General features: G+C 41.7%; 1 protein-coding gene across 1 annotated transcript in view; it reads left to right on the top strand.

The window, feature by feature from the left end:
- Positions 1 to 21,676, top strand: part of tnr (tenascin R (restrictin, janusin)) — a 155,653-nt gene that overhangs the window by 120,357 nt on the left and 13,620 nt on the right. The window contains exons 23-27 of the mRNA XM_062405176.1: positions 5,673 to 5,792; positions 7,902 to 8,045; positions 15,583 to 15,713; positions 19,715 to 19,847; positions 21,443 to 21,594. Of these exons, the coding sequence (XP_062261160.1) occupies positions 5,673 to 5,792; positions 7,902 to 8,045; positions 15,583 to 15,713; positions 19,715 to 19,847; positions 21,443 to 21,594 (680 nt within the window). The remainder of the gene's footprint in view (positions 1 to 5,672; positions 5,793 to 7,901; positions 8,046 to 15,582; positions 15,714 to 19,714; positions 19,848 to 21,442; positions 21,595 to 21,676) is intronic.

Raw genomic sequence — 21,676 nt, 5'->3', positions numbered from 1 at the left:
CTGAGGGAGCAAAAAATAACAAGTGACAGTGGAGCCCAGAGTAGACAAGCAAACTCCTCGACGCTTCAGGCATCACTGCATTGCCTGAGTGATTGACATCTCTAAAAAAAAAAAAATGGATTTATGTGTAACTTCCACAGAAAACAAAGGAAAGACAGAAGAGACAAACTTAACTAATACTCAGGGGGTGTATTTACAGGTTTTAATTGGGACAAATGAGGTGCTGGACGCAGGATCAGGATTCTGGTCCAGCTATATTATGGAGGACTACTCCATAGGTCTATAGAATAATCCAGATTTTGAATTATCCATACTGAAGTAGAGCCAATGAAATGAACAGAGCTTTGAGGTAATCTAGCCTTTTCTTGTGATGAAAATGTGTTTATTTCACATATACAGTAATAGTTAAATAAGTGCTCTTGATAATCAGTTCAAGTTACAAACAAATTGAGAACACAAGGAGAAACGCCGGGAAGCACTTCAAACAGAGTTGCTGTTTCTTTCAGGCCCACGGGATTGCTTTTTGTAGAGAATGAACCGAATCAGACGGCAGCAGGAGCTTCTCAGTGAGGTGAAGAAAAGAGAACAGGAGCAGAACAACAGAAACAGGGTCAATAAGACGATGAATCAGGGAGTGTAGGCAGTTTGGATCTGGGAAACGGTGGAGGAAAAGAGCGAATGATGATAACCCTCTATGCTGGACAGAAAAGCAAGCACAGTCGAAGTAGGAGCTGATATCCACGAGTCATGTAGCACTGTAAGGCAACAAGGAGAATGCTGCCGTACCAAAGAGGGTTAGGAAACTTCAGCATGTTGCAGAGGATGGGATCAGGGTGGAGGAGGTTGCGTCTCGGATAACAAGAGGTGAACAGTAGCCTCCCCGTACCAAACCCACCGCTGCACCCAACAATAACCAGACTCCTCAGGGCTTTGCACAAAACAATCCCTAAAAGAGCTTCTTATTTTGTTTCGCAGGTAATGGTGCCTCAGTCGTTCTCAGTATCTGGTCAGTTTTTAAATCGCAGTCGTCAAGCAGCTTCCCAGCATCTTCAAAAAGCGAAGAGCGTCTTCCGCCTGTTGCAAGTCTCTTTTAAATGCAATTTTTAATTACCTGACAAAGTTTGAGCTTAAGACGGACAGCTTCCAGCAAAGGAACCGTGCCCTTTACAAGCAAGTGCTGTAGCCCTGGAACAAGCTGGACAAAGCTCCACAGAAAGGGTTATGTTTTCTTGTAAATGCCATCAGCTCTGCTGTCCGACCTTTGTGCTCAACATGGGACTCAAGTTTGATGCCTCACAAGAACTCTCAGATCTCTACGTCTCCCTGTGAGATAGAAGCATAACACTTCACAGGGCAGATGTCTCACTCGGTCAGTGGTTTTTGTACCTGAGGCGCAGCATGCAAGTGGAGCTAAAACAAAGTGCACAAGAAGAAACAAAAGTGAGACATGACCAATTAACCTGGTATACCATGCAACAAGTGAGGTGTCCAGCAGGCACAGGGTTGCCAACTCTCGGGAGGCAGATAAGAAACCTAGGCCCAAAACAAACCCAGTGTTAAAATATTAATATATAAATGTTAAAATACTGCGATGTGGCAAGTCTGAACAGCGAGGCTGCTCAGCCCCAGAGACAAAACTTCCTCGCCAGTATCACAACCCGGCATCCTTCTGATCTGCCTCTGGACTGTGTGGTGAGATGTAGTGAAGCAGAAGCAGGGCTGGTCTTTCCTATAGGCGACATAGGCGGTTGCCTAGGGCGCCATTTAGAGGGGGGCGCCAAAAACTGCGCAGAGCAAAAAATAAAATAAAATAAATTTTTTTTTTTTTTTGCTAGGCAGAGTTTTTTGCGCCCCCTTCTCTATGTGGTATGGCCAAAAATATTGTATTTAATTACTCTGACAGTAATTTAAGTAGTTTCATTAGAGAAATCAGTAAATGATAGCAGCACTCATGTGGAACGTTTGGCGCTGGAGCAGTTGCACCCTGTACTGTCAGATGCAGTCTGGATGAGGAAGTGAATGCTCCGTGTCGTTCCTGCTGCTGCTTCCATCCTGTAATCTACAGGTTAGAAGTGGGTGAGAGTCACCTACGTTAGCTCCTCAAGCCTCGCTTGATCACCACGGGTGTCATTGAGACTTGTTGACTGGTAAAACTTAGAAACTCCGCTGGGCAGTGAGGAGAGACACTCGCGCACTAGGTGGGCGGGGCTACATTCGCCTGTACAGGTGTTTATTTTACCTGCTCGTCGTCTTGCAGGCGCGTCGCGATAGTATATTGTTTACTTTACAGTGTGTAGTTCAGCTCTGACACACACAAAGACTCTGTAATTCGTGTATTGTTATTGTGCCTTATAAAGACCAGTTATAAGCTAATGTTCAATAGGTCTATATTGTAAATGTTTATATTTCTTTATGAGTGATGATGTATATTAAGATGTTTGGAGGAAAGAGACACCATAATAATTGAATGTATGTGTTATGCACTTAAAAATGCAGTTACACTCAAAGAAATGCTTGTACTTGAAATTGTGTTTAATTTGAATAAGATGCAGTCTGGATGCTCCGTGTCGTTACTGCTGCTGCATTCATGCTGTATTCTACAGATATACTTTGTTGCTGTGGTATCAATTTTGGGACCCATAACATATATCTCCAACCAATACTTTGACATTTTTTATCTAACATTAGGGTAAAATGAGGCAAAAATTGAGGTACGAACCTCCTTGGTGTTGTCAGAACATGCTAGCACATTGAGGCTTATGGTTAGAGTGTGTGTGTCCAAGCAATTTCGACGAAGAAAGAAATAATTTTATAATAAGTTTTCGTGTGTGGGGGGGGGGGGGCGCCAGGAGTGAAACTTGCCTAGAGCGCCAAATGTGCTAGGGCCGGCCCTGAGCAGAAGTGTCGGAGCTCTGCACTTTCCTTCATGCTCGAGAGTCCAGATGTACTGAGAGTCATGAGGGGATACACAGACACGATGCTGAGAAGAGTGCAGGCCTCCAAAGGAGCTAAACCCTCTGCTACTAGCGATCGACACACTTGCAGTTTTCCCCGCAAAAACGGCAGCACGCTCCAGCCAAATTAATATTACAAGTGGAATGGGGGGTCGCTCTGGGACTGCAAAGCTTATCGGATTAGATTTTCATTTATTATGTTGGTTCTCCTCCTCCCGAGAAATGTTTTTTTGCCCCCGAGACAAGTGAAGTCTCGGCTTCAGAAAAACCACATGTTCAGTAAAGACCTCCAGGCACCTGCAGGAGAAAACAAACACCATCAGCCAATATGGAGTCTTTCATAAAGCAGCTGTTAAATGAGAGTCATGATACTGAAGATGATTTTTTTGTTTTCTGCTCATTATTTAAAAGAAAATACATATTAATGTGAACCAGTCAGTTCTATAACTGATATAATCAGTTTGCTGTAGCTAACAGTAGCTCAGCAGTTAGAAAGATTAGGATTCAGTAATAGTATGATATATTGCAGTATTATACAATAATGAATGATTATATCATTACAGAACTCAAGTATGCCTTGTTCTCTTGTCTTTAGATTTTACAGCCTTCAGATCAGGGTTTGAGGATCAGAGCAGTATTTGTATACACAGTACTTAATTGTGTTATTGCAGAGTTATGCGAAAACTACAGATTACTTTGAAACCCTAAGAATGCAGGATGGGTAAGGCAAGAACCCATATAATTCTTTTGTGGATCCAGATGACAGGGCAGAAATTGGATTTTGTCTTTAACATTGTGAGTGTTTTTCAAAATTTCCGTTGATTTCTCAGACAATACCTGTGAATCCTGATGAGAAAATCTGACATATTAAGCAGTTTATATCAATGGGCGTGTACATTTAAATGAAGATCCAAATTTAGCGGATTTAAAATATGTAAAGGGATTGTATTTTTCCAGCTGTTGTATGGTAACAAATAGGACTTTATATAATGTTGAGAACAGATAAATAATTTAAGTAATCGGACTACTCCCTTTTTTCTGTTTACATTTCGATTATAAGAACTAGATAATCCTGTGTGGGATTTCTCGGTTGTTCCCTTCACTGAGTATATGTCTAATTGACACTTCCTTTTCTGAGTTGCTCTGTAATCACTGCTGTATTGTGCTCCTGTTTGGTAGGAACAACAGGTTTTTACTGGAGGAGGCTGCGAACTGCACACAGTCTTCATCTCAATGCTCACGCTTTTCTGTATTCAGTGGTAGTCATTGGCAGAGTAGCACATGTACAGGCTGTGCTTTTTGTGCAGAGGTCCACACCGTCATGTTACTGCATCACATCCTTTTTTCTGCCCAAACATGGCGCTGAGCACGGGAGCCTGACTTCCAGATACCGATCCGAGTGTTAGCCTGACGTAGCTGGCTGGAGCCGGTGCTTCGCCAGTGCAATCAGGAGATGGAGAGTAATGATTGGATTATCACAGGCTCTGATGATAGACGATGACCTGTTTGTTTTTCCTTTTTTTCTTTGGCCATCCCCACTCTATCTTCATTGCCAATCTAATTGACTTGGCAAGCCTCCATTAAATTCACTTAAACCTTTTCTGCAATTAAAGTAATGATTTTAATTAGGTTTGTTCATCTTTTTCAGTGACAGGAAAGACTAACTCATTTCGATGTGCTAATGAGCCCCTTTTTTTTTATTCCGACGAGGGCAGGGCGATATGAATTAGCTCATCCAGGCAGAGCTTTGGAGCACATGCTCGTGTGCAGGCAGTGTTGTGTGTTCTCCCGCACTTTGTAGCTTTGCCAAAATAACAGGCCAGTGAAGAAACACTGAGGTTAAAGGTATAATTACATTCAAACTCAATTTTGACATGTCCAGCAGTCTGAGGGTGAAATTAGGGACGAGCCAGGGAAACGTCAGGCTCAGGAGAATATGTGAGAGTTTATTCTGCCAGTTCAGCTGCATCATTTTACTTTGATGTGTTAGAACCCAGGAAACTCATCAAAATGGCAAGACAGTCGTTTTTTTAATTGTAACTCAGGTGCTCAGGTAAATTATAGTGCAGTCTTTAAGATGGAGACTTGAGATAATGTATCAACTCCAGCAAGTGGATCTTTGTGTAAAGTGAAATCTGTGTGTAACTGAAAATCTTTCTTAAATAGTATATTTTGTCTATTTATGGCTCTACTGCAACATTTGGGCCGGGCCTGAAAATGTGAAAGAATATCTGTCGCTGACTAAGTGATGAAACTACTAGAGCCTGACTGATATGTCAGTATCAGCCAATATGAGCCTTTCACATACATATTCTTAACATTCTTTATCTTTAATAATGTGTGACATTATGAAAACTTTTATTCAACAGAATGAACGATGCAGAAAAGAAGTGTATCTATACGTACCTGTTACATTTAATTTTCTTAATTTATCACACCGTTACTGGCTGAGTGTTGGAGTTTTCTCATTTGCTCTTTCAGAATAATTTGGTGTGAGGACTTTCTGTAACATCATTACAGTGACTTTCACAGTTAAAGTTAGTGTCTTTGTTGCTAGATTAACTGACTTTTAAGACCTTTAGCAATTATAGCAACAAAAAAACTGTTGTAATTTCTCGGATAACTATTTGGGCACATTAACCAAACCTTGACCACACACTGACCAAGTCTCATTTGAAAACCATGGGCTTATATATTTGTGTGTGACTGTCATCCTAGCCATGGACATGCCAGCTGAGTTGACAGCCCTCAACATCACCCCACAAGGAGCCCTGCTGCGGTGGAATCCTCCTCTGTCCAGTGTTGACAACTACGTGCTGACTCTCACACACAACCAAGGTAAGTTTTCAAAACATCACAAGATAAAAAATAACCACACTTAATGACTTGTTTATTTGTTAATACACTAAAGAGTTATATTTTCAGAAATAGGACGAGAACTAAATTTGCATGTACAGTAATTAGCACAGAAGCTGACCTCTGAATGTGCAAATAATAAAAAACTGAGGTGTTCTCCTCACACTGGCTACCAGGACACTCACATTGTTTTTTGTACTGATGCCAGTGTTTTATGTCGCTGTTACATGACGCACTTTGCTATGAAAGGTGCTGTAAAATAAAAAAAAAAAATATATTTCTGAGACAAAACGCTACATTCACTGTGTGGAAATCACAGCACCGACTGCAGTAACATCAGCCTGCAGGGTCGGAGCGTAATGAGCGATATTTGTCGTAGGTCATTCAGGTGCAGCGTGGTGAGATGTGACAGGTACCATCAAGGTTTCCCCATCAAGAAGTGACATCAACACAATGGGTACTTCGAGGCAACATGGGCTTATTTTTCCTTGTTTTCATTTCATTACGCTCGATGAAACTACTAAGCCTCGGCCTGAATATCCCAGGTAGTTCACATGCAGCATACGATTCTGATGCAGCTCGTGTCCTCACTGTCTGACAGCCATACCCAGACAGGTACAAAAGATAGCCACGCTGCTCGGCCCCTCAGAGCCCGTTTTATAATTTGCTCTGTGAACTGTGGATGACTTCCAAGTTGCACAAGGTGAAATGCGAAAGTGTAAAAAACTGACTGCAGAAATCGGCCACTGCTGGCAGTCATTATAAAGACACTCTTTTTTTAAACTCACCAGTCCAGATTTTAGCGATCTCTGTCTTTATTTATTGCCCCGACAGCAAACGAAAGTGGCCCGAATACAATAAATGTGAGCCTGAAGTGGACCAGCTGTAAAATAGAAAATGTGGCATAGTAGATTCTCTAGGCAAGATGTAATTTGGATATGAACCTAAAGTGGCCCATGTGGTAAATAGTGAATATGGTCGAAATAGTGCAAATGTAATTGGGCCTCCTCAGGTTGGCACGCGGTGTTGCTCTGGCTTACTAGTGGCCCAGTTCTGGCTAACAGGAGCGGAGAGCCTAAGTGCCATGACAGGATGAGAGTTTGGGCCAAATCTGGGACAAAACAATCCTGCTATTTGGATGTGTGACTTAATTAGCTGGTAGAAAATGTTCTGGGAAGCATACTCCTCTCTCGCACCTGACCCCCCCCCCACACACACACTAACTAAGCCAAGCCTGGAGATATCTGTAGAATCTGTATTGCTCAGCTGTCAGAATCAATGTGTAAATGACACCCGGGCTGACTGGATCGCAGCCAGATCAGATCAGCTACAGAGACAGTATTCATATGCTGGACGCATATTAGAAAACCAGCCCAGCCAGGGTTTACAGCACTGCATTGCAAGTTGTGGACAAATTCCCTTGAGCGCAAAATGTATTAAACCAAGGTCAATATAGCTCATATCTTGCTTCGTGTTGTCCTGCATTTTTATTGGCAACCGAGAACACCCTTTTAAAATCCTTAGCAGGAAAAGAAAAAAATATGATTCCGTCTTCTCCTCCCATCAGTTTTCTCAGCCTCCTCATATTATCAGAGATTAAAAACCCAGTTGACACTAGAACTTGCGTTAAATGTTTGTTTCTAAAGGCTGAAAATTCAAATTGGTTATTCAACGTTGTTTTTCTGAATTCACCCTGTTTAAATTGGTCAGACAGATCAACTCAGCAATGACAACACCTGCAAATAGCAGCTAGAATATGAAGTTATAAAAGATCACCACTGAGGAAAGTTTTTCTGACGATTATGTTGAAGGTTTATTTCATCGTACGCTCATATTTTAGAGCATTTATAGTCATTAAGGAGAAGTCCACAAAAGCTTTCTCACTGAAAGCGTAAGAGAAATCCTTTGAATTTAGAAAAGGACCTCAACAGTTTTGTCTTTGAGATTCAATTCAGCCTTCGTTCGTGCTGGGGAGCATTTTTCAAAGAGATTTAATGTAATCTTTTTAGTGGAAACTGAAAACAGAATGTGTGTGGGATGGTGTAAATGTAGTAATAAACCCTGTGTGTGCGTTTTACTTCTGTTATCCAGTGACGGCTGATACTCTGCTCGTGGAAGGCAACAAGCAGGAGCACCAGCTGACCAACCTTAAGCCCAGCACCACCTACTCGGTGGCCCTCTACGCCAGCAAAGGACCCCTCACCAGCGGCACGGTCATCACCAACCTCCAGACACGTACGTGCTCATTTTATTCAGCTGTTCACGGACACGGCGACTCAGCGGGGCGCCTCACAGCAGGACGCCGCTCCAGGCCTGTCTGGAGCCGTTCAGTGTGGGATTCAAACGCTCTCACCTTGTTTGCCTTGTTTCATTCACACCAAAACGAAATGAACATTAATTAGGAGTTGTCCTGTCTTTGTCCTTGACCAAGGGCAACAGCTTCACACTGTTTCTAAAGTAGTTAGCATGAGTCAGATCCACTGGTTGCATTCCTCTTAGGGGATAAATAAAGTGCAGTACAGGGGGAGATCTTCCCGCTCACTGATTCTTCTTTGCTATTGCTGATCAGACAATGACACTTAGGTCCGTTGTAAAGTGTTTGTGTGCATGCGCTTGTTTGATGTTATGAGAAATATGAACAAGGCTGATTATGAAAGTGAGATAACCGTCACTTAGGAATAGGTTTGGTTTAGTTTTTGTCGTGATTATATATTAACACGAATGAAGTGAAACTAAGGGAGTGCGTGGTTGGTAACTCCTGCTGCACGGCTTTCAGGTCAGGTGTTTCCACAAGGATCTGGTGGACGATTGCTTTAAAGGAGCTTTGTTTCTCTGATGTGATTGGTTGTTAGTGTGTCATTGAGCAATGTAACAACAGGATATTTCCTCATTGAGAGGATTCATTTGGCCCAAATTGTTGTAAAGGTTGCTTTTCATATCAATTGATTTCGATAAATGTCATGATAAATGTCACATTATTATTTCTTTCAAGTTTTTGCTCCTGAGTTAAGGTTATGGTTTAAACTCGTCTTTATGAGCAGAGAAAATATTTTAATATTAAAATGTTTGTGTTTGCTGCAAAGAATCACATTTGTCACTTAGGGTCATGATCTTTGTCGTGGTCAAGGAAACAAGCTTCCCTGAGTTGAAATTCACCTTTATCAGCAGCTGCAATGAGAGGAAAGTTAAGGGTGAAGGAATTGTTCCAGTTTAGCCGAGTTGCAGCTCTGCAAACTTTGTGTTTTCTAGAGAGCTTGCGAGGGGAAGAGAAAAAAAAACTTTTCAGTCAGCAGAGGAGTTCATATCCCCCGAGGAGTAGCTCTGCTACCTGTCCTGCACTGCAGCAGAGTGAAGCAGAAACAAACACTCACAACAGTACGAGAGCAGAGGCTGCGGAGGCTTCAAAACATAAATGGGTCTCGGAGAGAATTAAGTGTACCTGCAGCCATGTCGATGCTGTACATGCAGATAGTAACTCATACCTAAACAGCTATTCCTGGCAGTTTAAGGTGACTCTAATTTGGAAACAGATGCTCTGCCTGGTGCAGGATGTACCTCGGCTTCTCAGGAGAACAAAAGGAAGGGAAGAAAAACAAGAATCATGCTTTCCTGCCCTGGTTAGACTCTGAGCAAAGAGGACAGGGATTTTGTTTTGTTTTGAACACCATGTCTTATTAAATCAAGCAAACAGTTGGGTGCTTGCCTTTGTTGCTCTCGTCCTCTGAGTGGAATATACTCAATTTATTCGTGCCTTTCCGTTTGGGAAGACATGTTATTATGCAGAGAAGACATGTAGACAAGACCCATTTGGAAATTCTCCAGACACGTCCTGCCGCCATTCATGAGGAAACACATGCAGGATTTTTCTTTATAATAAACATCAAAAGTGTCACACGCATATTAACAGAGCTGAATGCATCAGGGTATTTGTTTCAATTCTGGTGTCTAAGCTTTCACCGTATTTCTATTTTCTATAATGAATTTATTTTGTCCTTAAGAAGGCCTTTCTAAAAGATAATATTCTTATTCTATAATTACATTCAAACATATTGCTCTTAAACTTTACCTCATTTCAGTGAAGAACTGAATTCAATACAAGGAACAAAGAATAATAACCCCTCACTTAATCAAGGGCCACCCTCGGGCTTAAGTGTAATTTATTAAAAACGTTTTTTGAGAAACCTTTTTTTTTTGACATTGACTTATATTAACAAATGTGCACAAAGAAACTCGCACCAATGTTTTCCCCTTCCGGGACTAATGATAACATGTCTCACCAGGGGGCGCCTTAGTCAGCGCCAACTTCAGAGGGATCTTCCAGAGTTGTTAATTAAACTTCCTAATTGAAATCTTAAAGCCTGGTACTGTTGCGCTCCCACAGTGTGTTTTCTCAGGCTGTTCCGCTCCAGTGGATAATGTCCCATTGGGAACGGGCTGTGGGAGAGGACACTGATTGGTTAAGTCAACTATCCAGGCTCTTCCCTGGTCATCCTCCCTCTGTGTCTTGCTCCTCTGTGTCCGTCTGCGTCTGTCTCACCTGCTCAGTTAGTTCCATTGTGCTCGTGTGTCTGACTCCTGAACCACAGTGTTAAGGAGGCCAGGCCAGCGACAGACTGAAAAATATGTGTTTGTCTTGTTTAATAGGCAAGACTGCATATTCATAGAGAACATTTGAAAACAAGCTTTGACCGAAATACTTCAGAATAAAGTAAATGCAAGGAAATTATGAAATACATATGAATAGTTAAATAACTATACATATATCTGTATTAATAATTAAGGGCACAGCTGTAATACGGATGGTTCTTAAATTGGATTTAAAAATTTATTTTATGACTTGGGAACAGATTATTAGACAAATGAGCCACAAAAGAATTAGCTGACTGCACACACACACACAGACAAACACACACACACTACTCTATTACACCACCTCTTCAACAAACCTAAATCATATTGAACTGGGATATGCTCAAGTCCATCCCTGTATGTTTTTATAAGCACTGCTTGCTTGTTAAGTTAATGGTGACTCGTTGGAAATGAGCAAAAACTTAAGTTGTCCGTCTGTATAGACTGTTTGCTCGGTTCGCCACATATCTTCACATTTGTCAGAATGTTTGTAAACCTGTAGCTACAGGCTGATGCAGCAGCCGCCCTCTCTCTCGAGCTGCGTAACCTGCAGGCGATGAATCCACATGAGGAGCAGAGGGAGGAGGAGTTGACTGACGGTGACTGATGTCTGTGTTCAACATTCAACTTCAGTCACTGTTTTCATGTCAGGAAGAGTTTCATTTTGACATTTTACATTTGTTTCCAGACAGATTTTGTTGAGGTTATAAACTGCATAGACTTTGCTGCTTTAAACTATGCATTTTGCTTCTTTGGAAACAAATTATTTTTATTTGAACCCTGTTTTCCGAATGCTTTGCAGGTTACCTGCATCAACCCATTGCATGACTCTGATTAACTGTTCCTGTTAATGGACCTTAAATCTGTAAAGACGTTGTTAAGTGTGCGTACAGTTTATGGTCCATGTGCTGCACAGCACCTGTGCAAATACAAAAGCACAATCAGTAAAGTTTCTCTAGGTTTCGGTTCTCACTCATTTTTGGGAAAGGTGGGTCCTCCATTCGTATATGTTGAACACCTGCGGGGGAGAGGGTGGGGGGTTCTTTCGTTGATTCCCAAGCCTCTTAACCACAGCTAAGAGTTGTTTTGTTGTCTGGCCTCCGTGGCTCAAGAGTTCAACACGGTAAGACAGCTTGGCTTTCCAAAGGCTGATATTTAAGCTATAGGACTGGAAAATAAGGGATTTTGCTACGGCTGTCTGTCTAAGCCTGTCGGCTGCAGCACCGGGACTTTTCCCCCTCAGATGTGTCTTAGCCCACTCGCTGAGTAGTGCTTGGCAGGTTGGTGAAGCTGCAGAGATCCTTGCTGCGGGCGGCTTCACTGAGCTCTGGCTGATATTTGGTCAAGTGCTCGGAGAGCTGCAATTATAGACGGATAATCTACTTTCTTCAGGCAATTGAGGCTCTTTTGACAGATCAATGTACTTTTAAAGAACTGGTGTCCCCATGAAATCTGTACGATGAATTATTCTAGATAGATAGATACTTTATTGATCCTGAGGGAAATTTTGAAATGTTACGGTAAAATGATCAATGCTTGAACCTTATCAGAATTATTTCATAGAGCTCATTAAATGATATTATACTATTAAACTAAATACACAGCTTTTAAGCTTTTGTCGGCTTTTCAGCCAGTCAATCATCAGCCTTTCTTCTAATAATAAATATTCAGTTTTAATTGTGAAAAACCCCCAAAAAAACCTGTTCACTGAGTTTCGTCATTCTTCGGATTATAGGTGATATTCAGAATTGTACAAGAAGCATCAAACAACCGATTACATATACTCAATGATTTCCGTTTGTGTGTGTATATATATAAGTATATATACGCAACTTGTGAACTGCAACCTCACTCGGCATAAGGGCAACTTTAATGTGTGGTTGTTAACAAAAGTTAAGTGATGTCAAACTTTTTTTTACTGCCAAAGCAGAGAGAGGAGAAGTAGACAAAGTCTGATGAGGTCAGTCTGACTGAAAGGTTCGTCTCTAATCCTGTGAAACAGCCTGTGGATAATTCATCTAATAAAAGACATCAGAGGGTTTAGTTTTTATATCCAGTCTCCTCATGTGTTCCTGAGCGTCAGTGATGGAATAAGAGAGTAAAAGCATCAACATTGTCAGGAATCCTGTCGGGGTTTCAAAGAATCCTTGTTCAATGAAAAACAAACTTCAAGAATTATTATGGTTTTTGTGTGTGTGATAAATTCTACTTTTGTAGAAACCAGAGTCGACACATGAAAGACAAACTGATCTAAATGAGCTAATAAATGTCCATTGTCCATATTATTTTGTCCCTGTCATGGTCCTGTAGGAATGATGACTCTTAATTTTCCAAGGGATCTGATTGGTTAAGGGCTGAGCAGGTTTGGATCTGATCCTCTGACTGATTGGAGGTGCCAGTACCATTGTGGTTTATTCCAGTAAGAATCAAACCAGGGTTCAAACAGTTAGCGCATGGTCTCACGTCATGGAATGCACAATGCATAACCCCATGTAAAAGTTCACCAAATTTGACCTCATGTAAAGCCATGCTGTGGTTTCACTGTGCGCCCCTTCACTGACATATTCACTCATGTGTCACTGGCCCCTTGAATTTGAAGTTGCCCCAAAAACTACAAGTCCTGCATCATTGTGCAGATTCCAGATCTCATGGTTAATAACAAGCTGTTTGCTCGAACAATTCATAACAACAAAGGCATCGCCTATAGATGCGATATCCACTCCAAAAGGAAAACCTCCTCCCTCTTCTCTTCCCACAACAAATTGCCGCTGCCCACGTTCCCTTTCCCATCTGCTTCTCTGTGTGGTTTTCTTTTTTTCTCCTCTTGCATTGTTGACTCTGTGTTAATGAGACATTAGTTGTAGCCAATCCCATTCATCTCAACCCCGCTGTTCTGAGCCGCCAGCAGAACCTGCTCACCCGCTCAGGTGCTCTCCATGAAAGGGTTTAATTGGAGGGAGCGTATGAGAGAGAAAAGGACTAGGTGACAGATTTAATGGGCGAGTGAAGAGGAGGATAGAATAAAGACAGCTAAAATGAGGGCGGCTGGGTGGGCCCTCCATTTGTAACGACCAAAGTCTCCCCCCCTGCCTTTCCGTACTCTCATCTCCACCCTGCACACACATTTATCGCCTTCACACACACACAAACAATGCAGCAGCAGTGTTCATCAAGACGAGGGGATGACAAGAACAGAAGATAAACTCCATTCGCTCTCGGGCACATTGAGTTGGAGTGGCAGCCCGTCAGATAAGGAGGAAAGGAGGAGGTGGACAAAGGATGGGTGGACTGAGAGAAACACAATCATTCAAGGAGATAAGGAGGAGAGTGAAGGGGAGGGAGACCCCAGGTTGATGTCGGAATAGAGGGAAAAGGACAAAGGGCATGGACGAGGAAGAGCAGGAATGAGAAGCGGAGGAGGTCAGTGCAGAAGAGAAGGTTGCACAGGAGGAGATTGGCACAGACTTGGCACAAGACGCAATGTGCTGCCTTTATCTCAAAGTGCACTTGTACTCTTAAACACCCTTAGTTCCGCCCATTTTCTGTCCTCTCCCAGTCCCCCCGACACACAGTGTGAATCTGTCCATCACTGTCCCCGAGAGCAGGCACCCTGCATCTTTCAGGAGGCTGTCAAGGCGGTCAGCGCTGTTAATTACCGAGCTGTCATTTAATATGTGTGCACAGGCGAGGATTTAAATGAGAAGAGAGCACAGAGAGTGAGACTTGCAAATTGTCTTTGTATCTGGTGAGTTGTTTCTGCAGCGTGGGTTCAACTTCAGGACTTGAGCTAAAAGTTAAGCCTTTGGCCTCTCAAGTAAAAAATTGAAGCTGTTTTTCACGGAAAACAATAAGAGCGAGAATCAAAAGTCAGAGAATGGGAATCGGAGGAAGAGACAGCTCTGCAGTGGATGTCTTTAATTCAGATTTACAGCCGCGGTGTTGGACTGCAGAGCATGCAAGGCACACTTCATTTATTCCAGCACCCCCGCCTCCCTTACACCGAGCGCCTGTTGGGCAACGTGACCCAGAGTCATGATGTAACTGCAGGAAACTGATTTTTTTAAATGAGAGGTCATCTATTTTTCCACCATGCTCTAAATTAGGTGAGCCCCTGCCGTAGCACAACGGACGATCAGATACCGGCTCGGAAATGATGACATAAGCTGGTGAGTGTCCTTGGGATCATATTAAAAAAAAAAGCACTGTAATCAAGCTTTTTATTTTTTTACCGTGCCCGGACCAACAGTAAAATTGGCTGGTGTGATGTAATGTGTGGTAAAACTTGCGAGGGCTCGTGGATCAAGGCCTTTATTTGCTGCTGCACTGTGAGTGACATGAGAGTGTCTCACTGCTCTTCTCGTTGAGGCCCGTGGGGATCTGGGATCAGAGTCAAGATTGTTCCCACATTGTTGATTGCATTTCCTGTACATTTAGAATATGTCATGTGATGGAAATTCATCCTGAGATTTGAAATAATGAAATTCTCAGACCGGAGTTGCTTTTGAGTCTTTATAATAATAAGCTCTGCAGAGTTAACAAGCACGGCTGCTCAAAATGGAGCAACAACAACTGGCTGCAAGTTCACAAAAAGCCAGAACTTAAACACAGAGGCGTTGCAGAAGAGATGATATGAAAAAAGAGGACATCAAAGACATGGAAGACATGAGATCATCATCTATGTCTTATCTGCTGTGTCCGTCCGTCCCCAGTTAGAAGAAAAAAATCACCCTACCATCTCTGGTACCAGTTGGAGGAAAAACATCGCCAAATAAGGGTTACCTCCCATCAGGTAGACAGTATCACGGCAGAGAGACACCTAGTCAGGGGATTTCCACTACCTTAGACACTGGTCACTGGAATTTTCCATTACAGTCATAATCACCTACTTTTCCTTATCCTGATCCTATACACTCGTTCTGAATCTGTCTGTGTAGAATGAGCTGGGCCCTGTGGTAATGCTGGTTGGTTCTCTCTGAAACTGTAAATGTGACCTGCAGCGAGTAAAGACAAACTCCACAAAACCATGGACCCTTTAGAAACCAACAATGTGTTCCTCCAGCACGAGTCAATTTATCATTACATATACAGTCATTTCTTGTTTTGCAGCTAACTTAACTTTTCTTTTCCGCTGTCTTCCCTGCAGCCATGGATGCACCGCTGAACCTGACAGCCAGTGAAGTGAATCACCGCAGCGCTCTCATCTCCTGGCAACCGCCAATCGCAGAAATTGACAACTACATGCTGACCTACAAGTCAACTGACGGCAACCGAAAAGTATGTGGCACACCCGCAGTCACTCACACATACACACACATACAAAACGTATACTCATACACACACTGTAACCTCTGTCAAGGAGGTTAACTTCTATGTGTATGTTTGTCTGTAAACAGGATTATGCAAAAAACTACTTAACCAATATCCGTTGTGTAGAGGGGTGAGGCATGACCAAAGTAAGAACCCTTAAAATGTTGATGGGGATCTGGGTACAGAATTTGTTTTTCTTTAAGATCCAAGATTTATCAATTTCATTGATATCATAGATATTATTTAGGGGACTTATATTTGTGTTTGTACAATTTGGTGAAGATCCAAATCAAATCTGGATCTATTTAATTTAAATGTGGTTTCATAAGGGGACTGCGAAGACTTCTAATGAATTTTCCAAAATGAGTTTCTGCATCTTCTGGTTCTGGAAATCTTGTAAAGTAACCATGATACCTTTGCAAACATGTACTCTATTCTTTTGTTTCTCTATTCACCTGAAAACAGATGATCATACCTGCAGGTCCTGTAGGACTCCTGTAGGACACGCACACACACACACACACACATACACATACACACGCACACACACACACACACACACACACACACACACACACACGCACACACACACACACACACAGTCAAATTGCCAGTCCAATAGACATATTATTTTCATGTGCCTCTGTAGAGACATTGTTTATTTTGATTAAACCTTTTATGTGGCTGAGTAATGATAATAAAGCACTTTAGTCAGATCTGTGTGGAACGCTTCAAGCCTGTTAACAAATTGACTGTAATCATTTCCCACGATGCTTTGCAAAATACTCTTTTATTAGCAATTAACTTGCACGTCGGGTCTTTCTGTAGTTGGTAGGACACCCACTGACATACTGCACTCACTCGCCCCACACAGCCGCTTTAACCATCACAAATAAACCAAGTGTTAACCAGCAACCAGCACTTTGAAGATGTGTGAGGCATCTTCGCAACGATGTCTCGGAACAAAATGTTAGGAAGACGTCAAACACACACACAAACACACACACGGACACACAGAACTGTCACCTTCAATATTCACTGTAGACACCTGATCTTACAAATTAATAGTTGAGAAAAGAAATCACTCTTCCATTCTCTCTCTTTCGCTACCCCTCTTTCTCTTTGACCTTGTGAGTGTGGTATCGTCGACCATCGGGTGTCACTCACGCACAATAATGCGACTGTAACTCTTCACGTGATCCCTCATTAGATTTTACTTGAGATGCAAAGATACGTTTTAGTAATAGTTTTGTGCTGCATTCCTTTTAGATTATAAAGAATAAACTTCATTGGTTTATATTGAAGCATTTACAAATGACTCAGATACAATTTGCATTGACTTGCATACGTGTGCTTGTAAAGATTCAGTTTGAATCATGTTTTATTTATAACTGATCTGCAATAACATTGAGCCAAGTCATTTTTTTCATAATTTCTACCCAAAAACATTATTTTAATGATGTTATGTTAAAATGTATTTACAAGTTCCAAGTATTTTTACCAAACTATGAATCAGTAAATGTAAAATAAGACTTTTCCTTTAATTTTCACTTGCCTCACTCTCTACAATCCTCACCTCACTCTCCCAATTTGGCGGTTTATTAAATCTGCTTCAGTATCACTCTCTGTGGATTCAGCCCTTCCACCAGCCCAGCATCCACCGACAGGCCCCGACGGGGTTACTGGTATTTGCCCATCACTCACCATTATATCTATGTAATCCTGTCTGGGAAAGTGATAAAGTCTGGATGGAAAAAAACTATGTTCTGCTGCTGCATTGAACATTTAAAATCTGACTTGTCTAAAACTTTTTTTTTAAAAGTCAATTCCGATGAAGCACATGGTTTATTTCCCTCTCCCTCGTCAAACCTGCGAAAAATGGAGGATTTCTGAGTTTTTTTTCGAACATATTTCTTCGTTTCAAAGTGAAAAAGCTTTAATACTTTTCAAAGTCACTTTGAGATCAGTGGATGCAGCTCTACAGGTTGTTCCCAGTTTATGAATGAAGGTGGCCTTGCCTTCGCTGTTCGAGCCCCAGACTGTGGAACAACTTACCTATTGAGGCAACATCATTTAATTCTCTTCTTAAAACTTAACTTAATCGTAAAGCATTTATGAATACTTAATACGGTGCTGGATTTTATCGTCCCACTCTGGACATTTTACTATTTTAACTTTATTTCATCTCCCAGTGTTTATGTTCTCAGTCTGTCTGTTGCTTGCATTGTGGTTTTTATTGCTGGTTTGGTTCTTCTTCTCTGTAAAGCACTTTGTAACCTGGTTAAGATGTTTATTATGTTTATTATGGTATAATGTACATATAAATCCAGTATTTTCAGTTGACTATAGGTTTAGGAGTTGTTTTTATCTTCTAGTAAAAAAAAATTCTTATCCCATGAAAGCATTTTTCTTACAGAGCGTTCCTCTTTTCCCACTGCATGATCATGTTCTTTCAGATGTGACGCAAACCAGCGTTCGCCACAGTGAGCTGCCTCAACAAGTGCCGCATTTTGAATTCACATCGCACAGACAACAAATGAGTCCCTAATCATGCTCTGAGCAAAAGACGCTATCGCAGCCCGAGACTGAAGGAGCTCCTTGTGAGGTTTTTCCTCGGGTCGTCTCTGCTTGACGTCTCGCTCAGCTTAGAATCAGCAGTGTTACCTCAGCTGTAATCTAGCAGTATAAAGCTGAGCCTTACAGCTGTTCAGCTTCTCCCTCTCCCTCAGATAATGGACTTAAATAATTCACACAAAGTAGCTGCGCGATTCATTTCTTGCCTGATCAGCATTTGCTAAATAGTTTGTAATTACATGTATCCTCTTGAGTGTACAGATCTCCCTGTTTACACATGCACACCCGGACAACATCCAACCGCTCCACCACAATCGGTAGTGAGTGTATGAAGGTGTATGTTATTATCCTTGATAAGACAGGGCTGTTTCACTAAAATAAAAATCTGATCCGACCCTGAAAACCCCAGTGGGAAAATGTCAGCTCCTCGGAGACAGACAGACACCGTTTACCAGCTGCTTCCCTGCATAATTCACACGGACACATTGCCTGAAAATGTGTGATTTTTCTCCCCTTTTTTTTCCAAACTGCCTGAATATTTCATTTTTTACTTGTTCATATTTAATGTGTATCCAGGCCAAACTGTACCACACATGCACCACAAAGCTCACACAAACACGAGAATAGATATGTTTGAGTTTTGAGCTTCCTGTTTGTGGATTTGTGTGACATCTAAGAAACGTGTCAAAAAGTGGTCAAACGTTCTGGCTCAGTGAAGAAGGATTTGTGAAAAACAAATGGAAGGAACGAGACTGTACCTCCGTGACTTTCTCACCAGAAATAGAACTGTTTGTTTCCTACTTAGCATTTTCTATGCGTGGATGTCCCATTAGAGTCTTTGAACTTGTTCTCTCTGTCTAATTATCCCCCCACTCCACCCAGTCCGCACCCCTCCAGTCTTTTCTTCTCCTCGCTTCTCCTTTTTTTATAGGTTCCATGGCTGAGTCAGCTTTCACGTTAAAACGGAGGCGGGCTGCCTCTGACCTGTTCTGCAGTTGGCAGATTGGCAACAGTTGCCCATACAGTAGCTTAACTGACCTAATAGCTTTTTACAACTGAGAATTTTGTGCTGCTGCAACAAGAAGGAAGTTGTTTCCTTGACAGAAATAGCTTTAATTTCTTTGTTGCTCTGGGTTTTTATAAACATCACAAGCGCAATTCATATTTTTCAGCACCTCATGGGGATTCTAATACAATTTATTTTTCACTTGAGCGTTTGTATTTTATAAACATCTATAACTGTAAAGAGGCAATTTCCTCATCTACCATCTGCTCCCTCCCTTGATATGTGTTATGTGAATGAATTTACTTACGTGTGTGTGTGTGTGTGTGTGTGTGTGTGTGTGTGTTTATATGGGTGTGTTTTTGTGTGTGTCTGTGTGTGTGTGTACTAGGAGTTAATACTGGATTCAGAGGACACTTGGATTCGACTGGAGGGACTCGGTGAGACCACAGAGTACACTGTCAAGCTGCAGGCAGCGAGAGGACTTGACACCAGTGCAGTCGTCTCCACTACCTTCACTACAGGTACGTTACAGTTTAGAAATATATATATGAAATCTAACCCCATTTAATGTTTGGGTTTCGCTAAAGCTGTTTTTCCACTGGTCAAAAAATCTACTAACATCCTCTATAATTTCTGAGATGGAAACAATCCTTATTCATTCCTAGGTCAAATGACTTTGCAGTAGAAACAGGTTTTTATCGGCTTCTGATCTGACCGGTATTGATAAAAACATGACATCCGGGTAAACATGCTAATATTGCAAAACAGCAAGGTGAGCGTGCCCCTCAGTTTCTGGTGTATTTGTGACATTGAACCTGACTGGCAATGGAAAAAGGAGTCCATCATGTTTTGAGCGGGTTTAGTTGCATCTAAGAGAGAGACATAGACGAATGTTTTGATAAAAAAACCTTGGTGAGATCAAATGTGAATGACAACTTTTATAAACCAATAATAAATAGCAAATCGTTTTTTCAGTTTAATTTCTCCAGAATCAAGACCAGAACAAATAACCTAAGAGCCTGTTGACACTATGGTCTTTAATAATTTAGCCCCTTGGCAAATTTACCGCTTGGGTTTGGTACCTATCCCTGACACAGACACACACACTGTTTTTCACACACACACAAACACACACACGTAATGTGTTTGTATTTTTGGATTAAAGCTCTGGAAGGGATTCTGATGGAGAGTGTTTTCTTGGTCTAACAGATTCATTTTCCCCTTTTGCGCCACATTTCACATCAAAGTCACCATAATAATGGGTCCCCGAAGTCAGGCACAATTTTCATCTCCGCTCTCTGTAGCGTAGTGAGGGAAACTTCCCATAAGGCTGCACCTGCAGGACGGTAATTTACAATCACAGAGCAGAACAGTCTGCTCTAATCTCCAGTGTCCTCGGTCTGTAATTGGATGTCGGTCAAGTGAGGTTTAGGGAAAGTCATAAAGCTGCTAATCACCTGGAATGAATGGCAACACGCCAAAAGCAAATATCAATATCCATTATTTCAACCAAGCAGCGGACATATGGATGAGATGATGCAATTCAGTCAAAGAATAACAGTGTAATCTGCATCGTTGACATTTGATAACATTTATAACTTTGATTTCCTCCGCCAAGGAGGTTATGTTTTCACTGAATGTGTCTGTTTGTTAGATAGTTAGCAGGATTATGCAAAAACTACTGGATGTATTACCATGACATTTGGTGGGAGGATGCGATATGGGTCAGGGACAGAGAGACGTTCAGGGTTTTTTCTAACATTGTGAGATTGTATGACATTGTTGAACATGAAAGAATTTAGGCACACTTAGGAGACGCATATTTTTGAGTATGTGCAATTTGATGCAGATCCAAATAAAGATCTGGATGTAGTGAATTTAAATTTAATACCCTCCTCCTTCCAAATGGATTATCTTCAAGATGTCCCTGGATGATTTTAATTTTAAAAATAGCTCTTGACCTCTCTCAAAGAGACCTGACTGTGTAACGCTTCTTTAAGGTAATATGTGTTTTATTTGGCGCTACACATATAAAAATTGAACTGACTCAAGAAAGCTTCTAATGAATGAGATATAAGTACTGATTTGTCCTGACTCCTCCTCTGCTCCTCTCCAGGGAGTCGTCTGTTTGCGACACCTCAGAATTGTGCCCAACACCTGCTGAATGGAGAGACGCTGAGTGGTGTCTACACAATTTACATCAACAGAGACCCGAGCCAGGGCGTGCAGGTGTACTGCGACATGACCACTGATGAAGGAGGGTGGATTGTAAGTCACTGTGAAAATAACACCTTCCCTTGTAATAGCACCCCTGTCGAATGTGCGAATGTGGGTCACTGTGGTATTTGGG

The sequence above is a fragment of the Platichthys flesus genome, chromosome 14 (assembly GCF_949316205.1).
Source record: "Platichthys flesus chromosome 14, fPlaFle2.1, whole genome shotgun sequence".
Taxonomy (NCBI): Eukaryota; Metazoa; Chordata; class Actinopteri; order Pleuronectiformes; family Pleuronectidae; genus Platichthys; species Platichthys flesus.
Note: the sequence above shows the minus strand (reverse complement) of the source record. Positions and strands in the feature narration are given on the sequence as shown.